Here is a 20,755-nt window from a genome sequence, read left to right on the forward strand (position 1 = left end):
ACGCTGGGCCCCCTGGAGTCCAGCTGCAGCTTTCTGAGCCAGCGGGGGGTTATATTCGAGAGGGGGTGTCTTATGTAGACGAGTGAGCTAAACAAGTGAATTAGGACCTGGTTCTTGATTCCGCTCCCCCACGCAGTGGAGTCGGGAGAAGGACGGAAGCTCTCTGCCTGCCGGTTTCTAATGGAACTGGTCGTTACCAAGCTGCTCGCACAGCTACCGGGAGAGATCGCGGGACTGAAAGCCCACTGGAAATATACAGGATCAGGGAAAGGCTGTCCTCACAGCAGAAAGTTAAGGTCCACTGTCACCTATTTCTACTAATTTCGGGTTTGCCGAGGACACGATCCTTGCTGTGCTTTCTGACACCAGTGCCACACGTTTGCTTCAAGTATAAAGATGGGAAGGAGCTGCTAAGACAGAGTCACCTAACAGGGGTGGGTGACAGAAGGTGCAGTTGCAGTCCCTGGGGTCACTATGGCCCAGAGGACATGCTGTCCCCTCGGCAGTAAGGCCAGGACCTTCCTAGGAGAGCACACTCTTGCTGGCCTTGGAGCCCACGTGTGGGGAAGAGTGAATGGGTATCTTCCCTGTGCCTGTTTATATATACATATATATTCACTGTATAATTGCTGCGTGTATACAGTAGATTTATATTATATGAGTAGATAATATATGTGTTAATTTGCATATATATTAATATATATAAACACAGAATCCTTCTTTGTGTGTGACGTAAAGGCTGGGAGGATAGCTGCCTGGCGTGGTTTACCCGGTAGTGATTGTTTTTTCCCCAGGATTCACCTCTCCATTTTTGCGTGTGTGCTAGGAACGAGAGACCCTGGGCCTCTGATTCTTGGCTTCGGAGAGGGGCTGGGAACAAGGGCACTGGGGCAGTGGAGAGAGCCAGCCCAGGAACAGGAGCTTGGAGGTAACTGGGCATTTCTCTTCTCAAGAGTGGTGACGTTGAAGAGATAAGATGTCATCGTGGCCACAGGCCTCAGATGCAGCCACAGAACGACGGACAGATTCTAATCATCTCATTTTGGGGGCCGCCTCACATCAGAGGGTCCCCAGGCTCTTTGCCCAACCCACAAGCTGCTCGACGCATGGCTAAGGACAGACGGAGGCTCTGGAGTGGTGGGTGCCGGGGAGGCATGCCCCTGCCCGCTGTGCTGGGGTGATTAGCTCTGTCCGTGTGTTTCCTTGAGGGCAAGAAGGGGACCGAAACCGCACCCAGACCCAAGCACGGAGGTGACAGCAACGGCTTTCCTGGTGGGGTCCACTCCACACTATGCAAGACGGCTCCCCTCAGAGACTCCTGGCCAGGGGCGAGGGTGTGACCACAGTATTTGATACTCACCCTATGATCAACAATTCTTTGAAGTCGCAAGTTTTATCTCCAAAATTCAAGCACATTTTTCCTTCTACTCATAAAATAATCATTGGCTCAATATAAAACTACTTACCAGCTGAATTACTTAACTTGCCTTTTTCCTCTTAAACCTAGACACTCTAGAAAGGTGAGTCAAGTTTATCCTGTGGCTTCTGTCCCCGACATGTCATTGTGCCCCTCTTCTTCCCGGCCTGACAAGCCTGAGCCTCAGCTGACCTTGGTGGCCTCCTCCCGCCTGGTCCCCTTCTGGGGACGCAGGAGTCCTTGCAGTGCCCACCACCTCATCCCCCATGGTCAGTGAGGGTCTTACCTATGTCGCAGTGCTTGCCAGTGTAGCCAGGGGGGCACAGGCATGTGACGTGTCCCTCTTTTTCCTGGCAGGTCCCAGCACCACAGAGCTCCTTGGCACAGGACCTGGCGGGGGCTGCAACCCCCCGGGGAGAGTTTGAGCATCAAGAACACAGCTGCCCGGGTGCAAGGGTAGCCTCTAAGCCTCAAAGTTGGGGCATGAGGTCCCTGAAATCCACAAGGCTGGCTTTGGATCGGCAAGTTTCTCGGGACTCTGTCCCTCCTGGGCCCCTGTCCCCCAGTATCTAGGTGGGGAAGTCTCTGACTGCGAAAGCTTTCTCAGCACTAAGGGAGGTGCAAGGCATCCCAAAGCAAAAAAACAAAAGAAAATCCGAGATGGTGCTCATGGCCCGGAGCATGCTGAGGTGAGACAATCACAATAGCACAGGAGCCCTTTTGTACTAGGATGGGGGTGGGGACGCAGCGTCTAAAGTCAGGATGCAGCCAAAACGATGTTTTATAGTTGCTTACATTGTGCAGTTTTTAACCTTGCACAAAATAAACATTTGGACATAAATGTCATTAGATTTACCCTCTCATCTCACACTTGCTCCGGGGCAGGATGCACGAGCAGAATTTCTAGCACTATCTAGTCATCCTTCTCTCTGCCTGTGCCAAGCACAGATAGTTGAATTCACATGTAAAAACTCACATGAGTTCAACTCCACTGTAATGATAACAATCACTAATATTTATAAGTGTGCACTGTGTGCAAAGTATGAAGCTAAGTGCTCTCTTTTTCTATATTTATGTTCGGTTTAATCTTCCCTGGTACTATTCCCATTTCACAGAGGAGGTTAAGAATCTTGCCTGAGGCTGCACAGCTAATCTATGGTGGGGCTGAGCTTGGAACCTCGAGCTGCCCCGCCTCCTGCTATGCTAGAGTAGCCGACAGTCTGAACTACCCAAACACATTTAAGGCGGGAAAATGCCAACAATACCTGCGACAGTGGACTCCAATTCACCTGTCCCTTCTGGAGAAGTTGGGAAGGAAGCATCTGTTGGGAAGGTGGCTGTTTGGGTCTCTTCTCCTGAGTACAGGGGACTTGAGGACTCAATTTCCAGATGCGCCTCTGCAGGGCGCTGGGTCTGCTGGGTCCACTCGGACTCTGGGACGCTGGTGCCGATGACAACATCCAGCCCCGAGGTGTGACCGGATAGGTCTCCACTTATTTCAGTCCTGTCTCCAGAAGCCATGGGAGTGGTGGAAGGCAAGCCCGATGCCTCTGTGCCAGAGTTGTAGGTGGGGGTCGATTCTCCACTCACTTCCGGGACAGCCGACCCCTCGCTGGGGCCTTCCTGAAAAGTCAAAGTGCTGCCGCTCACCCCCAGGCCTGAGGCTCTCTCGAGATCAGCTTCGTGGAATTTAGAGGTAGTTCCACTCAGATCCGGGGACCCAGAAGCTTCTCCGCTGGCCTCGGGGGCAGCAGACGCCCCCACCCCGGCCTCAGGATAGGCAGACGTCTCACTGCTGGATTCTGGGACTGATGACGCTTCTACCCCAGACCCAGGGAGCACTGGGACAACTCCACTAATGTCCCCAGACGCAGAGGCTTCTCCACTGGACTCAAAAAGCTGGGGTGTGTATGTCACAGGGGGTCTTTGGCCAAGTTCCTGAGAAACAGTTGGTTCAGTAACACCCTCCACGAACTCAGAAGTGAATAAAGTAACTTCTGGAAGTCCCGAGGCCTCTCCACTGGCGCCCGTGGCTGCAGAGGATTCTGCACTTACCTCGGTGGTGCTGGCAAAGTCCCCACTAAAATACGGAGTACTTGGTGCTTCTCCACTTGGCTCTACCAGCCCGGACTGCAGCCCACTTAGGTCTGAAAATCCAGAATGGTCCCCAGACATGTCTGGTGCTCCAGAATGGGCACCACTAAGTTCCAAAACGCCTGAAGGCCCTTCTCCTGCTTCTTGGGCTGTTGGAGCCTGGGTTACAGATTCCACCAAAGTTCTGTCTACAAGAGAGACGGTGGGGAACCCTGACGGAAGCCCACTGCCGTCGAATGCTCCCGAGGGCAGGCTGCTCCCAGTCTCAGCTCCAGAGAACTCTCCACTGACTTCAGCTACGCCACTTGGCAGGCCACTGAATTCTGGAGCCTGGGTTGGAAACCCACTGGAATCGATTGCTCCAGAAGATTGTCCGCTGATACTCACTATCCCAGATGTGCCTGACAGATCTGCCTCTCCAGAAGGGAGGCCACTCAGTTCCACAGACCCTAAGCCTTCTTCTTCTTTAAATGTAGTAGGGGTCACTTCAACCAAACTGGTGTCCACAAATGTAATGCCAGAAGATTCACCACTGCCACTCGTGGCGCCAGAAACCAGGTCAGGGATTCCAGGCGTTGTCCCACTGAACCCTGGCAACCCTGATGGCTGCCCACTGAGATCAGGGACCCCAGGTGTTGCTCCACTCAGGTCAGTTATGCCAAATGGTTGACCACTGCCATAAAGAACTCCAGAAGCTTCTCCACTGACACCTGGTTGTCCGGAGGACAGTCCGCTAAGCTCAGGCACTCCAGATATTTCCCCACTGATGTCAGGAAACCCTGATGGCTGCCCACTCACCTCAAAAATTCCAGATGTTTCCCCACTGATGTCAGGAAACCCTGATGGCTGCCCACTCACCTCAAAAATTCCAGATGTTTCTCCACTGATGTCAGGAAACCCTGATGGCTGCCCACTCACCTCAAAAATTCCAGATGTTCCCCCACTGATGTCAGGAAACCCTGATGGCCGCCCACTGACACCGAAGAGTCCAGATGTCTCCCCGCTGATGTCAGGAGACCCAGATGTTTGGCCACTGAGTTCAGCTCCTGAAGGGAGTCCACTAGCTCCCCCACTAACGTCCAACTCACCGAAGGGCAGGCCAGATATTTCTCCTGCTCCACTGATGCCGACGGTTCCCCTCCCTTCCAGTTCAGTTGCAGTGCTGGCTGTCACCACTTCCACCAATGTAGTGTCCACTAGGGAGACAGTTGGGAATCCAGATGGAAGTCCACTGAAGTCAGGCAGGCCAGACGATGGACCACTTCCAACATCCACTCCAGAATGCTCACCACTAAATCCAGAGGGAAGGCCACTTGGTTCTGGAGTTTGCCCACTTTCTGGAGTTCCAAAAGGCACTTGGCCTAAGTCCAAGTCTCCAGAAGCAGAACCCACCAAATCGTCTTTTCCAGAAGACAACCCGCTGAGGTCCTCAGCTCCAGAAACTGAGGTCTCTGGACCCTCCCTTCCAGAAGGAAGTCCACTGAGGTCATCCCCTACTCCAGAGGCAGAAGTCTCTACACCATCTTTTCCTGAAGGAAGCTCACTGATGTCCTCTACTCCAGAGGCAGAAGTCTCTAGAACTTCTCCAGAAGGAAGCCCACTGAGGTCCCCTACTCCAGAAGCAGAAGTCTCTTGACCTTCTTTTCCAGAAGGAAGCCCACTGAGGTTCCCTACTCCAGAGGCAGAAGTCTCCAGAACTTCTCCTCCAGAAGGAAGTCCACTGAGTTCCCCTACTCCAGAGGCAGAAGTCTCCAGAACTTCTCCTCCAGAAGGAAGTCCACTGAGTTCTCCTATTCCAGAGGCAGAAGTCTCTAGAACTTCTTCTCCAGAAGGAAGCCCACTGATGTCCTCTATTCCAGAGGCAGAAATCTCTAGGCCTTCTCCTCCAGAAGGAAGTCCACTGAGATCCTCTACTCCAGACGCAGAAGTTTCTAGGCTTTCTTCTCCAGAAGGAAGCCCACTGATGTCCTCTACTCCAGGGGCAGAAGTCTCTAGAACTTCTCCTCCAGAAGGAAGTCCACTGAGGTCCCCTACTCCAGAGGCAGAACCCTCTAGGCCCTCACCTCCAGAGGGCAGTCTGCTAACCTCAGGAGTGCTAGACCACTCAATTCTGTCTTCCTCCCCTGAGGGCAGTCCGCTTCCCACCGGCAGGCCTGAGCCCACTGTGGAGGTGGGAACACTGGAGTCAAGTTCTCCAGAGGGCAGCCCACTCGCACTGATCCCTGAGGGCTGCCCACTGACGTCAAAGTGTCCTGATGCTTCTCCACTGCCTGTGAAGTCACCACTGATGTCAGGGGCCCCCGATGCCTCCCCAGAGCCTGGCGGCTCAGTTCCGCTGGGCACCAGGGGTGACAGCGTGGACGGCTCCTCTGAGGCAGAGGGCGCTGCAGTGGCAGAAGGGCCTTCTGTGCTTTCCTCTGTTGCTGCGCCAGTGGGAGGCCACGAAGGAGGGGTCCCTGGAGGAGAGGAGGAAGAAAGATGAAGTGTGAGTTCATCAACACTGCCCCAGTTTAAGCTATGCATAGAAGCTGAACTCCATTCTTTCCACAGTAAGACCTTTCTCTCAAGAGCTCAGAGATGTGTCCAGATGCTTTCTCGTGGAACTGCGCAAGTGGCTTGGAAAGGAAGGAGGGAGGAGGGGAGAGAGGGAGGGAGGGCACCAGGAAGCACCCCCGCTACCCTTGCGGCCACAGGCTGCACAGGCTGTGCTTTTGAGACCCCAAGGGAGCCAGTCACATGGCACCCTAATGAGGGGTCCTGGCCACCACCGAGAACACCAGGGTCATCCTTCAAGTCCTTCCACATTCTTAACTCATTTTTCTAACCCCACGGTCTTCGAAACATGGACCCCGGGCCAGCAGCCTGGCATCACCGGGAGCCTGTTAGAGCAGCGGTACTCAACCTTTTTGGCACCAAGGACCAGTTTCATGGAAGACAATTTTCCCATGGACCGAGGGTGGTGAAGTGGGGTGTCGTGGGTTCGGGGGAGGTGGTGTGGAGCTCAGGCGGTGATATGCGGCCTGTTTCCTAACAGGCCACGGACCCGTACCGGGCAGCAGCCTCGGGGTTGGGGACCACAGTGTTAAGAGAAACAGATTCCCAGCCCCCACCCCAGCCAAACTGACTCTGAAATTCTGGGATGGGGCTGTGTTCTAACAAGCCCTCCCAGCGACACCAATGCTTGCTTGAGTGTGAGAACTATTAATCTCAACCCATCCCTCTGAGGTTGGGAGGGCCAGGTGGTGCTATATGTAAACACACATTAACTTTTTCAGTTCTGACAGCCTGATTATCGGGGACCTGAAAAACAGAGAAAAGGGAAAAGAAAATCCCACGATTCTAAATAATCATGGTCACAGTCTTTTCTTTTGCTCTGGTTTCCTCTGGCATTTAAAATAACCTTGCTGGGTTTTGGACCTTGCATGCACTTTTGGGTTTATTTCCCAGATGGAGCACCTGGTCACTCAGGGTGCTGGGCCCGCTGGACAGGCTCACAGTCCTCTCGTGCATGGAGGAGAATCTTGGACGGGCAGGTGGGGAGTGAAGGATAGCAGCGCTGGCATGCAAGATGATTTTAGGTGGGGCCCAGGAAAACATTATTTTTATATTGATAGTAATGTGTTGGTCTATAGAGACATAAAAAGATTTCAGGAGTTTTGCAGGGCTTTGCCTTGAAGGAAGACGTGAACATGTTAGTCCACAGATCAAAAGCTGCCTCTCCTCAGGAGGGCATCTCACCAGTCAGTAGCGTTTTGCAAGGTGACGCCCGTCTCTCAGACCTGGAGGCCTGCCTGACGCTTCTGTATGACAAAGTCTGGCATAAAGTCACAGGTTGAGAACTGATCAAAGAATGCCCGCCCGACAGACACCTGCAGCTAGAAACAATTGGCCTAAGGGACAGTTCCTGCTTCACTCCTGACTACTTGTCTCAATCAACAAAAAACTAGATAAAGAAATATAAAGCCACTATATTTCTGTTTAGCCTTTCTGCTACGTGACAATTTTATCTTAGGACTTAGACATTTATCTTAGAAAGATTTTGTAACAGTTTGCTCACGTAGATAGAGTTAATTAAGGGTTCTCTAGAAGCTTTTGGGGAGACTTTAAACCTAAAGGAACTACCTGTTATTATGTAAATCTATTACCACTGGCAACTGCTCGCTGCACTAATACATACTGAGGCGGGACTTCACCCATGGCCTCACAGCTCATGGGAATGCTGGAGGACCCCCTGACTCCCCATCTCTATAAACTATACTTTTGTCTCTGTGTCTTCTTTTATTTCTCTATTCTCTATTTTCTATTTCTTTTATTTCCATATCCCTTGTGATGATCCCTGCCAAAGGGACCCGATTTTGCTGGGAGCGTAGCTAACTCCTCACAGTAATGCATATTTTCGTGTGTGTGTGTGTGTGTGTGTGTGTGTATCAGAAACACACTGGAATGACCATTTACAGTCACGATATAACATTTCTCTTTTAAGTAAATTTAAATTTCTTTTTTAAAGAAAGTCGATTTAAAGAAAAACATGTGGCATAAACAACAGGATAACCAGTTCCCAGATGTGGCTGAAATCAGCAAGGTGGTTGGGAACTGAGGTTTGGCAAACATTTCTACGGGGCCCCTGGAGCCCCTTTTGCACTGGTAAGTCCCCACTAGGGGTTGCCAGAGTCCTGTGCCAAGCCACACCCTCATGCTAATGAGGACTGTTATTCTGGTGCTAGTGAAGGGTGAGGAAAGGCCTCAGGCAGGTGTGGCTGCTGGTGAGGTCTCCGGGCCAGACTCCCAGCTGTTTAACAGATGTTCCCTTACCTTCCGGCAGGGTTTGCATTGCTGGCACCCAGAGGAGTGCCTGGTATAACCAAATTACTCGGGAACCATGCACAGAATGCTGGTGCATGTCTGGATGAATTAGTGGGAAGCTCTGATATACTCTTTTCTTCAGATGCACATATTCCCAGGGGAATCCACTCTATTAAGCACACACATACATTACTGTACATTGTTTTAATTCAGTCATATCTACTACATGTTAACAATGCTCTGTGGGGGAAAAAAGTTTCTGTGGTCAGGTTCATTTGGGACACACTGCAGTCATCACTCCTCTTGGAGACTTACAGTGCATATTAGCATACTCAGGGCTCTGAGAAGGTCTGCAGTGAGGAAACCTGTCAATTTCCATAAGCTAGCATTTCCCAAACCTTAGTGGCCAACATTTTTTTTTCGAATAAGGTTTTGGGACTGCTGCTTTCTTCCAGTTAAGTCCCATCCAGTTAAATCATGAAAGATGGAGTTTGGAAAGTTCTGGCTGGGAGGCCTGGCCCAGAAGAAGGACATGGAAGGAGGAGAAAGGCAAGGAGGCAGGTCACAGTTAGAATTCTAACAATAAGCCCCTCCCTGGTTCCCTCCCATCTATTAGAGATCCTCCTACGAGAGAGAGTTAGGGTAGGGATGTCAGTGCAGGAGGACAGGTAGCTGAGGGCCCTCTGCTTGGCACAGGGCCGAGCATTTGGGATATATGTGCAGGAGAAAGAAAGGGAAGGGAATAGTGAAGGTGTGTGGGAGTGTTTTAGGAACAAGTCTATCCTTGTCACTCCGGGGAGGTCCCAGAGGCCAGCCAAGTGGCCAAAGTTGGTACCAGGCCTGGGGAAACAGAGGACAGTTCCCAGGCAGCGAAACCTGCCCCGACCCCAGGGACACCATAGGCAGACAGGGGTGTGTCCCAGAGCCCAAGCCACACTGACCTGGCAGTAAGGATGTGCCCACCGGGGTGTAGGCTGGTTCCCATTCCGTCTGGTTTTGTGGCTCAATGGTGAAGTCTGGGACTGCGGTAATCTCCTCCCAGGGCACAGCAGTTGTCTCCTCCAAGGGCATAGCACTTGTCTCCTCCTCCCAGGGCACAGCAGTTGTCACCTCCCCCAAGGGCATAGCACTTGTCTCCTCCTCCAAGGGGCCAGCAGTTGTCTCCTCCAAGGGCATAGCACTTGTCTCCTCCTCCCAGGGCACAGCAGTTGTCACCTCCCCCAAGGGCATAGCACTTGTCTCCTCCTCCCAGGGCACAGCAGTTGTCTCTTCCCCCAAGGGCATAGCACTTGTCTCCTCCTCCCAGGGCACAGCGGTTGTCTCCGCCCCCAAGGGCATAGCACTTGTCTCCTCCTCCAAGGGGCCAGCAGTTGTCTCTTCCCCCAAGGGCATAGCACTTGTCTCCTCCTCCCAGGGCACAGCGGTTGTCTCTTCCCCCAAGGGCATAGCACTTGTCTCCTCCTCCAAGGGGCCAGCAGTTGTCACCTCCCCCAAGGGCACAGCACTTGTCTCCTCCTCCCAGGGCACAGCAGTCATCTCTTCCCCCAAGGGCATAGCACTTGTCTCCTCCTCCAAGGGGCCAGCAGTTGTCACCTCCCCCAAGGGCATAGCACTTGTCTCCTCCTCCCAGGGCACAGCAGTTGTCTCTTCCCCCAAGGGCATAGCACTTGTCTCCTCCTCCAAGGGGCCAGCAGTTGTCACCTCCCCCAAGGGCACAGCACTTGTCTCCTCCTCCCAGGGCACAGCGGTTGTCTCTGCCCCCAAGGGCATAGCACTTGTCTCCTCCTCCAAGGGGCCAGCAGTTGTCACCTCCCCCAAGGGCATAGCACTTGTCTCCTCCTCCCAGGGCACAGCAGTTGTCTCTTCCCCCAAGGGCATAGCACTTGTCTCCTCCTCCAAGGGGCCAGCAGTTGTCACCTCCCCCAAGGGCATAGCACTTGTCTCCTCCTCCCAGGGCACAGCAGTTGTCTCTTCCCCCAAGGGAACAGCCGTTGTCTCCGTCCCTAAGGGGCCAGCAGTTGTCTCCTCCTCCAAGGGGACACCAGCCACACCAGGCACCACTTTGGTAGCGATCCGGTCTTCCACATCAGTGGGTGATGTGGGTGTGCCACCCTCCTCTTCTCCTGGAGAGGGCACTGCTGAAACACCTAAAGGGGATGTGGGTGGTGAGGGTCACTCAATTACCAGTGACCTATCCAGGCTGGCCCTTCCTCAGGGGAGCTGGGGGACTGTGAGGGGAACCAGGCCTGTATGAGAGCTGTGCTGGCCTACCCCCACCCCACCTCCCAGTTCAGCAAGATGGCTCTTTGCTGTCTCAATTAATAAGAGCCTTTGCATCAACTATACAATATTGATATGCACACACGGTCAGCAGTTTAGTTCAGGGTGGTCTGGGCCACCTCTCCTGCAGAGTCTCTCATACATGCCAAGCATTATACTAAAAGTTCTATGTATATAAAATCATCTTATCTCACAACAACTTTATGAGATAGATACTAATTATCCCATTTTACAGTTAGGGAAACTGAGGCACAGAGTTACATGATTTATCCAGGGTCAGTGGTTTATAAGTGGCAGATCTAATCTTTGAATTCAAGCATCTAGTGCAAGACTCCACGCTCTCAGCCACTGCATGATGCTGCCTATATTGGGGACAGAGATTATGTTTCAAATACGTCAGGACCAAAAACAGGAGGTGCTATTTAAACTCCATGAAGCCATCCTGGGACTTGGAGGGGTGCAAGCAGGACTCATCGACTGGGGTAACTGTTCTGGCTTTGGGGAAACCAGCAGTAGGCTTGGTCAGGAAGGAAGCTGAATTTCTCTTCAGGGTAATATACAAGGCTGAACTGACCAAGGGTCAGGGTAGGTGGGTACATGGCTGGAGATTTCCTGCGAGGCTAGCCGGCTTAGCTTCTGCTGCCCAGAGCAGGGAGAGGGGTTCTGAGACAAGAGCCTCATCGAATCCTTCGGGAGAGAATTAGCTTTGTTGAGGCTGTCTAAATGGGGCTGAACTTGGAACTGGGTTTTAAAAGGTGACCCTGGAAGTCTGGGAAACTTGGAGACACTCAGGGTTTTTGTTTTTCCTTAACTTTATTTAAAAATATCGATTCACAGGAAGTTGCAAAGACTCTCGGTGTTGATGTATGGTACCTAAAATACGGCACAAGCAGTTACTACAATCTCTGTTCTGTCAGTGCACCCAGACCTTCCACGGACACTGAGAATTTATCCAATCGGAGCCAGCAATGCCTGGGGCCATGCCCTGGCCATGCCCACTGCACTGCTCCCCGACATCACTCTCAGAGGTCTAACTGGGAGTGATGGGTGCTAGAGCAGCATGTCCACAGCATGGGTCAGTTAAAAACGTGAATTACTGGTGCTTAGTGAAGAACAACAGAATAATTTGACTAAAATCATCGCAAAAATATTTCCAAGCAGGAGAGAATTTGACAAGTGTGTACAAATTAAAGGGTGCATAAAATAAAGCTATATTATATATACACATAATGTATATATAAATATATAAAATAAAGCTAACATTTATTGAGCATTTACTATGTCCCTGGCACTATGCCAAAGGCATCCCATGCACTATCCCAGTGAATCCCTACAGCACCTCTCTTTGAAGTAGGAACCCCATGTCCCCATTCTCACACAGCTATTAAGTAGCAGCACCATGATTTGAATTCAAGTCTGCCTGATTTTAGAGCCCAGGTTCTTTCTCACTTTTCTCTACTTGTCTATGGGGAACTTTAGAAGGATGATCTTGCCTTGGGATCAAAGCCTAAGGTCATGCTCGTTCCAGAGCTGCCCCAGCCCCAGAGGGACTGACTTTTTCCTGCGTGCTTTGGTGGATGGGGACAGAAGGGCTGCTGAGGAGAGGTGACATCACATACCTCTGAAGCAGAAGGCGTGGTGCCGGGACAGCGGGTCTGGGAGGCCCGTCTGGTTGGGGTAGAGGTAGACGGTTCTCACGCCTGGCTTGTCCCCGCCGCAGGCGGGCCGGGGGGTGACGATGGGGTAGCGGAGGCTGCCGTCCGCCAGCCAGCCGGCATAGCACTTGTCCAGGCCGCGGCTCCAGGCGGCGTAGAGCTGGCCCGTGGAGGCCAGCGTGGCATTTTGGGACTCACAGAACTCCAGTGCTTCCTGGAAGGTGAACTGCTCCGGGCGTGTGGCGAAGAACACCTCCCCTGGGGACAGAGGCAGGTGGGGGTGACCCTCCACGCCCACCGCTAGAGCAGGGGCGCAGCTCCCCCACCCGCCCCTCCTCGCCAGGCTCCACACCTGCCACAGCACATACGGGGGAGGGCCCAGCCCAGCTCACTCGCTCCCTCCTTTGACTACTCCCCCTTAAATGGAGTGACCAAGTGCCCGGTTTGTGCTGGCCTGGGGTTGCCGGGGATCCAGGGCTTTCAGTGCTAAAAAGGGCAAAGTTCCAGCCTCACTGGGACGAGTTGGCCACTCCACAGGGAAGCAACTTTCCCTCCTTCCCTCCTTTCCGGATTCTCTGTCACACGTAGGCACCCTCCCCTGGCCCAGAGCTGGTTCACCTGGGCACCCTCCAATCCCCCTGCACTTGTCACCGAGCGCTGTGATCGTTGTGGACCTGCCCACCCCCCTACCCTGCGAACTCGCTGAGGGTGGCGGTTGGGCCCCAGCACTCAGCACTACACCCACCCGGGCGTTTGTCCGCTTTAGGCAGGAGGACGTTCGCATTTACTGAACACCCACTTGCGCTAGGCACTTTTCATATATATCTCATTTGACACTCAAAAAAGCCCCTGGTGCGGGTATAATCAGCCCCATTTTACAGATGAGGAAACTGAGGCCGACAGAGGTTAAGTGACTTGCCCAGGGTCCTGAAACCAATTGAGTGGCAATGCTGAAATCTTTCCAGAACACCAGCATGTCCAAAATTGGGTTCAGAGGAATAGTCATTTGGTGATTTCCATTGAAATGAAAAGAAATGTAATAAAACAAAATAAAGGTCTGTGAGGAAATAAGCTTTGGCAATGCTGGGTTAAACAGAGTTAAAGAGGTCTTTCACTGCAGGACCTCTCAGAGCCTTTGATATGTTCACAGGCACTGGGACTCTCCAAAAGGCAGATGGTACATGTAACATTTATTTATAATGAATGGACTTATTTGCCCACAGAGCTTATTGTGAGAATGTGGCCCTTACCCTCGAGTTGGTCCACATAGCAGTAGACGTCATAGGTCTCTGATGACGGGCGCACGCCGTAGGTCCTGACCCCTGGGCTGCTATCCTTGTCACCCACACATTGGGTCCGTGGGCTCACGATGGGGTATCTGCAAAGGAGGCGGCGGGAGGATAAGGGCCTGTCCTGGGGGATGCAGGGCCCTGGGGTGAGGCTGAGGCCACACAGGGACCTGGGCCGGGCGTGTCTTCGGTTGTCTGATAGATTCAAATCAGGCAGGAGCCCCTCAGGCAGCAAGTCCCCTGAGCGGCCGGGAGAAGGGTCTGGGGGCCTCTGGGGATCCCTGGCTTCACAGAGAGCCCGCTGCCTGGGAGGGCACGGGGTCGAGCTGGAGGGGACAAGGGGCTTGAGGAGGGGGCTTTGGAGCAGGGCTCCCTCTGTCTCTTGGGGGGAAATGACCAAGAACTCAGCATCACCCAGAGCCCTGCACCACCCTTCCAGGACGGCCTCAGTTCCAGGGAGCGGCTGTGGGGTCACTGATTCATTAATTCATCCACGAGGTGTCGGGTGCCCGTGTGCTGGGGCCGTGCCAGGCCGTGCGTGGCTCATGAAGCTCCACCTCTTAGGGCTGCATTTGGGCTGGGAGAGAAGCCCAGCTCGTGCCTCACCGGACGCTCTGGTCCCACAGCCAGCCGGCGTCACACTGCTCGTAGCCTGCTTCGTAGGCGGCCTGGAGCTGCTCCGGCGAGGCGATGACGGCCCCGGTGCGCAGGCAGGCCTGCTGCGCCTCCTCGAAGGTCAGTGAGTAGCGGTTGGGTCCGGGGCGGTAATGGAACACCACCCCTGGGTGGGGAGGAGAGGGAGAGAAGGGGAGACAGGTCAGGTGCCCACGTGCCTGGTTCTCCAGGCTCCATGGCATGGGGGCCACCTCCTCCTGGCTGACACACTGGATTTATTTAAGCAATTCAGGCTGAAGTCGCACTTGGTGGCAATGTGGGTGTGACCATGGCTGGCAGTGCCCACTCAGAGCCTTATGGAGGCCACACCAGAAGGTCCTTCTTGTCTGTGGAAGAGTTTGGGGAATAGCTGAGCTTTATGCTATGAGACACCCCAATTCTCTGGACATCTGTGAAGCACCTCGAACACCATTATCCTAGAGCAGGGGTTGGAAGCGTTTTCTGGAAGGGGCCAGAGAGTAAATATTTTAGGCTTATTGGGCCACATGGTTTCTGTTACAATCACTTCACTCCACTATGGTTGTCCTAAGTTGGCCACAGACAATGTGGGTGTGGCTTTGCTCCATGCAAACTTTATTTGTGGGCATTGAAATTTGAATTTTATTAATATATCATTTTCACGTATCTCAAAATAGTATTCTTCTTTTAACTTTTTACCCCCACCTACTTAAGAATGTAAAAACCATTCTTAGTTCACGGGCCACATAAGAACAGCAAAGCTTGGCCTGCAGTTTGCTTGCCCTTGTCCTAGAAGGTCAGAGCTGTGAGAGGCCTCGGGGGTCACCCAGTGCAGAGCTTTTCTAGTGGTTCTATTTTGTGGAGGTGCCTGATGGGGCGAGAAGGGTCCCTGGACAGGAGGAGCCCCAGTTCTCCACCCTACTTCACTCAGATCCGTGTGGCACCTTTGTCTACTCGATCTACACCCCGGCTTGCACATACGACTTCATTTGAAATAATCCTTTGTGGCAACAGTGTGGGCATGACTGGTCTGGCCTATCCACTTTGCTTTACAGGTGAGGAGAGCAAGGCCTGGGAGGAGGGAAGCTTGTCCCAGGTGCTAGGTCAAGTTGACGAGCAGCCAGGACGGCCCCTCACCCCAAGGCCAAGTTCTTTCCACTTGCCCCTGTCGCATCCCCCGAGGGGCAGGTACTCACCCCCTGGCAAGCGTGGCTGCCCAGGGACCTCAGCTGCACCTGGGGCAATGGTCACCTGCACGACCAGGTCCTCGCTGGTGAAGGCCGTGACAGAGCCCAGGCCAGGTGTGGATTCTTCGGGAAAGCCCCAGGGCCTGGTGGCCTCTCCAGTCCTGTTCTCGGCCTCAGGGAAGGCGGTGGCCCCTGTCTCAGGGGTGAATGTGAAAGGCTCCTCGGGCTCCGGGACGGTGGGGGAGACCTCGAAGATGGGCTTCACGGTGAGGATCACGTTGCCTCGGGCTTCACCCTCGGTGACGTTTTGGGGCAGTGGTAGCTCCACATCAGGCCAGGTCACCGTCTGGATGGTGATCTCCTCCTCACCCCCGACACCGAAGAAGTTTTCTGGGATGTCCACAAAGTCTTCACCTGGGACAGGGCAAAGGCAAGCTTTAGCTGCTCAGCCTGGGACTGGCGCGAGGGGGAAGAGGACTGGGCTGGAGAGGAGTGTGGGATCCTCCTCCTGCCCCACTGGGCCGTGGCAGGGCTCTGCACTCTCGGAGCTTTCTTTATAGGAGGCCCCACAGCTTCAAGATTGCAAAAGAACCCAACAGTCACCAGGGGGCATGATAGCGACCCGTGAGGTCACCGCTTCTAAAATCAGTTTCCACCCTGACATCCTTCCGCTTAACACTAGCTGCCCCTCGACCCATCTCATGAGCACCTTGCTGGCTCTCTACTGTTGGAACTCTCCAACGGGACAATGTATTGATAAATCAGTTATAAAGAGAAACCGTAAAGTCTTGCGGAAGATGCAGCTCATAAAATCGACGGCAGCGACTTTGGAGAACTGCTTGGCTCGCTCACAGTCGTGGACAAATGAGGATCTTGTGAGCGCGACACTACTTCCAAAAGAGTGGTTAGGATATCAAAAGGTTAAGAGAGGCTCTGGGGGAAAATCCTCACTATTTTTGCAAAAATAACCCTCCTCATGTAAGATCAGGCTGTGGAAATGAAACAGGGAATGAGCTGTCACTGTGTGATCACCAATTCTGTCATAAAATCAGTGCAATTCCTCCTGCATGTTACTCATTCTTTTTTTTTTCCTCCGAGAATTAGCACTTCATTATAATCATAACCTAAATTATGTTAAATATAAGATAAAAAAAGTATTTAAAAATTTTAGTCTAATTTTTCAAAATAAAGTCCCTGTCGAGCTTTCCCCTACTCTTCTCAGTAATTCTTTGACCCTCCTGTTAAGTGCAATCAATTTCAAAGGGCCGATCACAGCGCCCTCCTGTGGGCACACGGCCTCATGTCAGGCCCCTGGCATGCTCAGGGCCTTCGCTTTCCCAGGGTTGCACGGTAGTAGGTGGCAGAGCCGAGAAAACACAGACTCCAAAGCTCATGCTTTTAACCCTCTTCCGCGCTGGTCTGGTGAGACAGGGCTGGACACGCTGCAGCCCCCAGAGTGTCTGTCTACCGCAGCTCTTCCTAGGAACCCGTGTAAACATGGGGTTCTGGTACCCCGCGGGAGGGCGGGAAGGGGAAGGGGAAAGACCCAACCCTCCCTTTCCAAGAGCTTCTCTTCCTCTGGGCCCCCGTCTCAGCAGTTCGAACCCCCTTCCTGCCTCCAGCCCAGGCCCCACCTGTGTAGCAGATGGCGTCGTATCGGGACGAGGGGTCGGGGTAGCCCGTCTGGTTGGCGTGCAGGTAGACGGTCCTCACGCCCAGGAGGTTGCCCCCGCAGTTGGGCCGGGCCTTGGAGATGGGGTAGCGCACGCTGCGGTCGGCCAGCCAGCCGGCGCTGCACACGTCCATGCCGCCCTGCCAGGCCAGGTAGAGCTGGCCCGTGGTGGCCAGCCGCGCGCCCAGCCGCCGGCACTCGTTGGCTGCCTCCTGGAAGGTGAACTTCTCCGGGGACGTTGCATAAAAGACCTCGCCTGTGAAGGACACGGCAGGCAGGGTGAGGGTCTCCCTCTGCCTCCCCTGCCCTGCATCCCCCGAGAGATCCAGGAGGATCTTTCTCTGCGGGGTCTCGCGAGTTCTCCAGCTCGGTTCGGCCTCTAACTTCCCATGGCCCTGGTCCCACATGTCCGTATCTCAGCTCTCGCCCTTCATTTCCCACTTTCCATCTTTTTCTGGGCTTTTGGGTAGGACGACATCAATTTCCTAAAACAGAGGGACCAAGAAAGAAGCAGCCAAAATGCCAAGGAGGTTGGGCAGAGCAAACAAAATCTGGGAGGCAAAATTCGCTCAGAAGCGCCTTTGCCCCGCCGTGTGCTGTGCCCACTTCCCACCACTAGGGGGCCTTTCCCGGGAGTTAGGCATTGCCCACCAGAGGCCGATCTTTTTTTAAAAATCCACGTTCTCATGGGAAAAACAGGCATCAGACTTTGATCCGATAGAGCAGTGTTTCGCAAACTGGGGTCTCTGGGCTCTGAAGAGTCCCTAAGGACATAATTTGGGACCTGTGAGCTTCAAAAGAATAATCCCAAAAAGCTAACAAGGTTGCGCCGGGTGCAGGGGTGGGGGCGGTGGGCATCCGCTGAGTGGCAGCTCTGACTGGCTGTTCCATTTGTCCTTGGTTAGCCACACACGGGAACACAAACACTTGCTACCAAATAGACAGGTTTGGCCCCTGGGGCGAAAATGAGGAAGGAGGCTACGGTGTCGCCTGTGCCTCTGAAAGAGCCCGGTCTCAGCTCTGCCCCCAGCCAGCAGGAGCTGAGAGCACTTTTCCGGCGGCTGACGGTTGGGGGAGGGGGGTGCACAGAAGTGGCAGAATCTGAATGTCCAAAGGGGTATATTGATGCAGATGGGGGAAAGGGTGTCATCCACGTGGCTGGGAAACCCTGTGACCAAAATCAGTGCCCTTTGCAAAACAGAGAAAAGGTCTAGGTTCCTCCCCACTGCCCCTAATTCTCTCCAGAACTAGCCCATGGGGCGGGCTTGGAATATGGCTGCGGGCTGGCAACAGGGACGCTGGGCGGGGGCTGGGCAGCCAGCTGTCCTGTGAACTGTTCCCCTCCCTGGCAGGGTGTTCCTGTTGTTCCTGTTGTTCCCCTCCCTGGCAGGGTGATGAGGCGGGTGCAGTGGACCCCAGGATGGGGATGAGCTGGCGTGAGCAGCCAAGGTCCTGGCTGGGAGGGTCCGTCCCAGGTGAAAGACTTCCTGGGACACATGCCCTTGGGCCCAGTGGTGACACCAGGCAGTTTGCAGACGTTGGGGCCACCGAGCCCCTCTCCAAAGTGGAGGGTGAGGGGTCCAGACCTGTGGGCCCCTACCTACCTGCTTTCATGGCAGGGGAGGATCGAGTATGTCAGGCCCTGAGCTAGCACCCAGCCCCGAGGAGGCCTGTGTGATCCCGAGAGTCAGTGGGGTGATGTGGAGGGGAAGGGGGTCCTTGGGGTGGGAGCAGGGTGCCCCTTGGTGGGCAGGGTGGCCTCACCCTCCATCTCCTCTGCGAAGCAGTACACATCATAGGTCTCGTTGGTGTCCCGGACGCCGTAGGTCCTCACGCCAGGAAACTCATCCTTGTCTCCGTAGCAGCCTTCCCGGGGAGTGTGGATGGGGTACCTGCCACAAGCCCAGAGCGGAGGCGTGACTGTCGGGGCAGAGGGAAGCCCTGCCCTGCGCCCTTGAATCCTCTTCCCTCACAGGAGGAAACAGCGACTTAATATTGCATCTGACCACGCCTGCTCTGCGCCTGCGGACTGTTCTCAAGTATCAGTGAGTAAAGGCAGCCCTGCTACTGAATAGTTATGGTACCGAATACCTTCCATCGGGGCCGTAAGGGCATAATTTGGGAGCTGTGAGCTTTAAAGTTTTTCTATAAAAGGCCAGATAATATAAATATTTTGGGTTTGCAGGGCATAGGGTCTCTATGACAACCTCACATCTGCCATTGTAGAATGAAGCAACCACAGACAATATTTAAACAAATGGGCATAGCCTGTGTTCCAATAAAATTTTATTTACAGTAACAAGGAGTGGGGTGGACTTGGTCTGTGGGCCATGGTTTGTTAGTCCCTGCTCTATGTCATTTGAGTCTCCAATCAACCTAATGAGGCAGGTGTTATAGTGGATCTATTTTATACCTACAGAAACTGGGGCTCAGAGATGTTAAACAATTTGTCTAAGGTTACACAGCTTCCAAGGTCCAGAGCTGGGATTTGAATCCAGCTCTTTCTGAGGCCAAGGTGTGGGCTTTTGCACTATGCTAGACTGTTGTCTCATCTTGTTTTTCTTTCTTTTTCAATGGTTAGCGTTTTTTGTGTCCTAAGATCTCATTGCCTACCCCACCACTGCAAAGACATTTTCTTTTGTTTTCTTCCTGAGGCTCTGTGGTTCTGGCCTCTACTGTCAGAACTACGAGCACCTGGAGTGAACCGTCTCACTCACAGTGCACCGAGATCCTTCGGGGACAGGGCTCCGGGGACAGGGCTCTATCTGGACCGCTCTGCAACCCATTCCCTAGCAGCTGCACTCAGGAAAAGATGTAGCAAGAAGTTTAATTTGCATATTGCCTTATTAAAAACAAAAAGGATGTAAAGTGGTTTACAAAAATACAGAAAACACCAAGGTTTTTCTAAAAATAAAAAAAGGAAGACCAGTAAATGAAACAATTGTGGCAAAGAAAAAAATGGGTAGGAAAAATAATGGCCAGCGGGGCATGGGTGCTAGCAGCCAGTCACTCTGCTGCAAGGGAGAATGACAAGGATTTGGGGTGGGTCACTGAGCATCCGTGTTGGCCAAAGCATGACCCCAGCCCCAACGTAGGTTGGCCACAGTGTCACACTGGCACCAACTCAGTGCTGGGCAACATCCCACCCCATCACCGCCCCACTCCCCTGTGGCCTCTGACCCCTGGCCCCCTGGCCTGGTGCCCCATTCCGCTGGCAGGCTGGGGGCTCACCTGACAGTCTGGTCGGCCAGCCAGCCGGCGTCGCACTGGTGGAAGCCGTCCTCGTAGGCGGCCTGCAGCTGCTCGGGCGTGGCGATGATGGCACTGTTCTGCAGGCAGGCCCGCTGCGCCCTGTCGAAGTCGAGGGTGTAGCGTGTGGAGATGGCTCTGTAATGGAACACGATACCTGCAAGACACGCGCACACGCGCGGGCGGGAGAGCTGGTCAGGATTCCGGCCATTGCCGTAAGGTCAAAGGGACCTTAGGAACTATCTGGTCCAGGCTGATGCACGGATGCCCTCTCCACATTTGGATGTGGTCCTTCTGACTTAGCTGGAGCAGCCAGTAACAGGGAACTCACTACCTCACAAGGCATTCCTTTTTGAATACTTGTGATCATCTGGTGATAATCAGAAAGTTCTTTGAATTAAACTAAAATCTGCCTCTGCTTTGGGGAAAGAGGCACTGAGAGCCCCCCTGCACACTCAGGCCAGGGGCATCCTAGT

The 20,755-nt window shown here is 53.5% G+C and overlaps 1 protein-coding gene across 1 annotated transcript in view; it reads right to left on the reverse strand.

The window, feature by feature from the left end:
* Positions 1-20,755, reverse strand: part of ACAN (aggrecan) — a 35,892-nt gene that overhangs the window by 11,766 nt on the left and 3,371 nt on the right. The window contains exons 3-14 of the mRNA XM_069465731.1: positions 20,262-20,436; positions 18,795-18,922; positions 16,993-17,286; positions 15,368-15,772; positions 14,145-14,319; positions 13,500-13,627; positions 12,214-12,507; positions 10,327-10,461; positions 9,256-9,336; positions 4,490-5,967; positions 2,683-4,309; positions 1,704-1,817 (exon numbers count right to left, since the gene is read on the reverse strand). Of these exons, the coding sequence (XP_069321832.1) occupies positions 1,704-1,817; positions 2,683-4,309; positions 4,490-5,967; positions 9,256-9,336; positions 10,327-10,461; positions 12,214-12,507; positions 13,500-13,627; positions 14,145-14,319; positions 15,368-15,772; positions 16,993-17,286; positions 18,795-18,922; positions 20,262-20,436 (5,034 nt within the window). The remainder of the gene's footprint in view (positions 1-1,703; positions 1,818-2,682; positions 4,310-4,489; positions 5,968-9,255; positions 9,337-10,326; positions 10,462-12,213; positions 12,508-13,499; positions 13,628-14,144; positions 14,320-15,367; positions 15,773-16,992; positions 17,287-18,794; positions 18,923-20,261; positions 20,437-20,755) is intronic.

This window comes from Eulemur rufifrons, chromosome 3 (assembly GCF_041146395.1).
Source record: "Eulemur rufifrons isolate Redbay chromosome 3, OSU_ERuf_1, whole genome shotgun sequence".
In the NCBI taxonomy this organism is placed as follows: domain Eukaryota; kingdom Metazoa; phylum Chordata; class Mammalia; order Primates; family Lemuridae; genus Eulemur; species Eulemur rufifrons.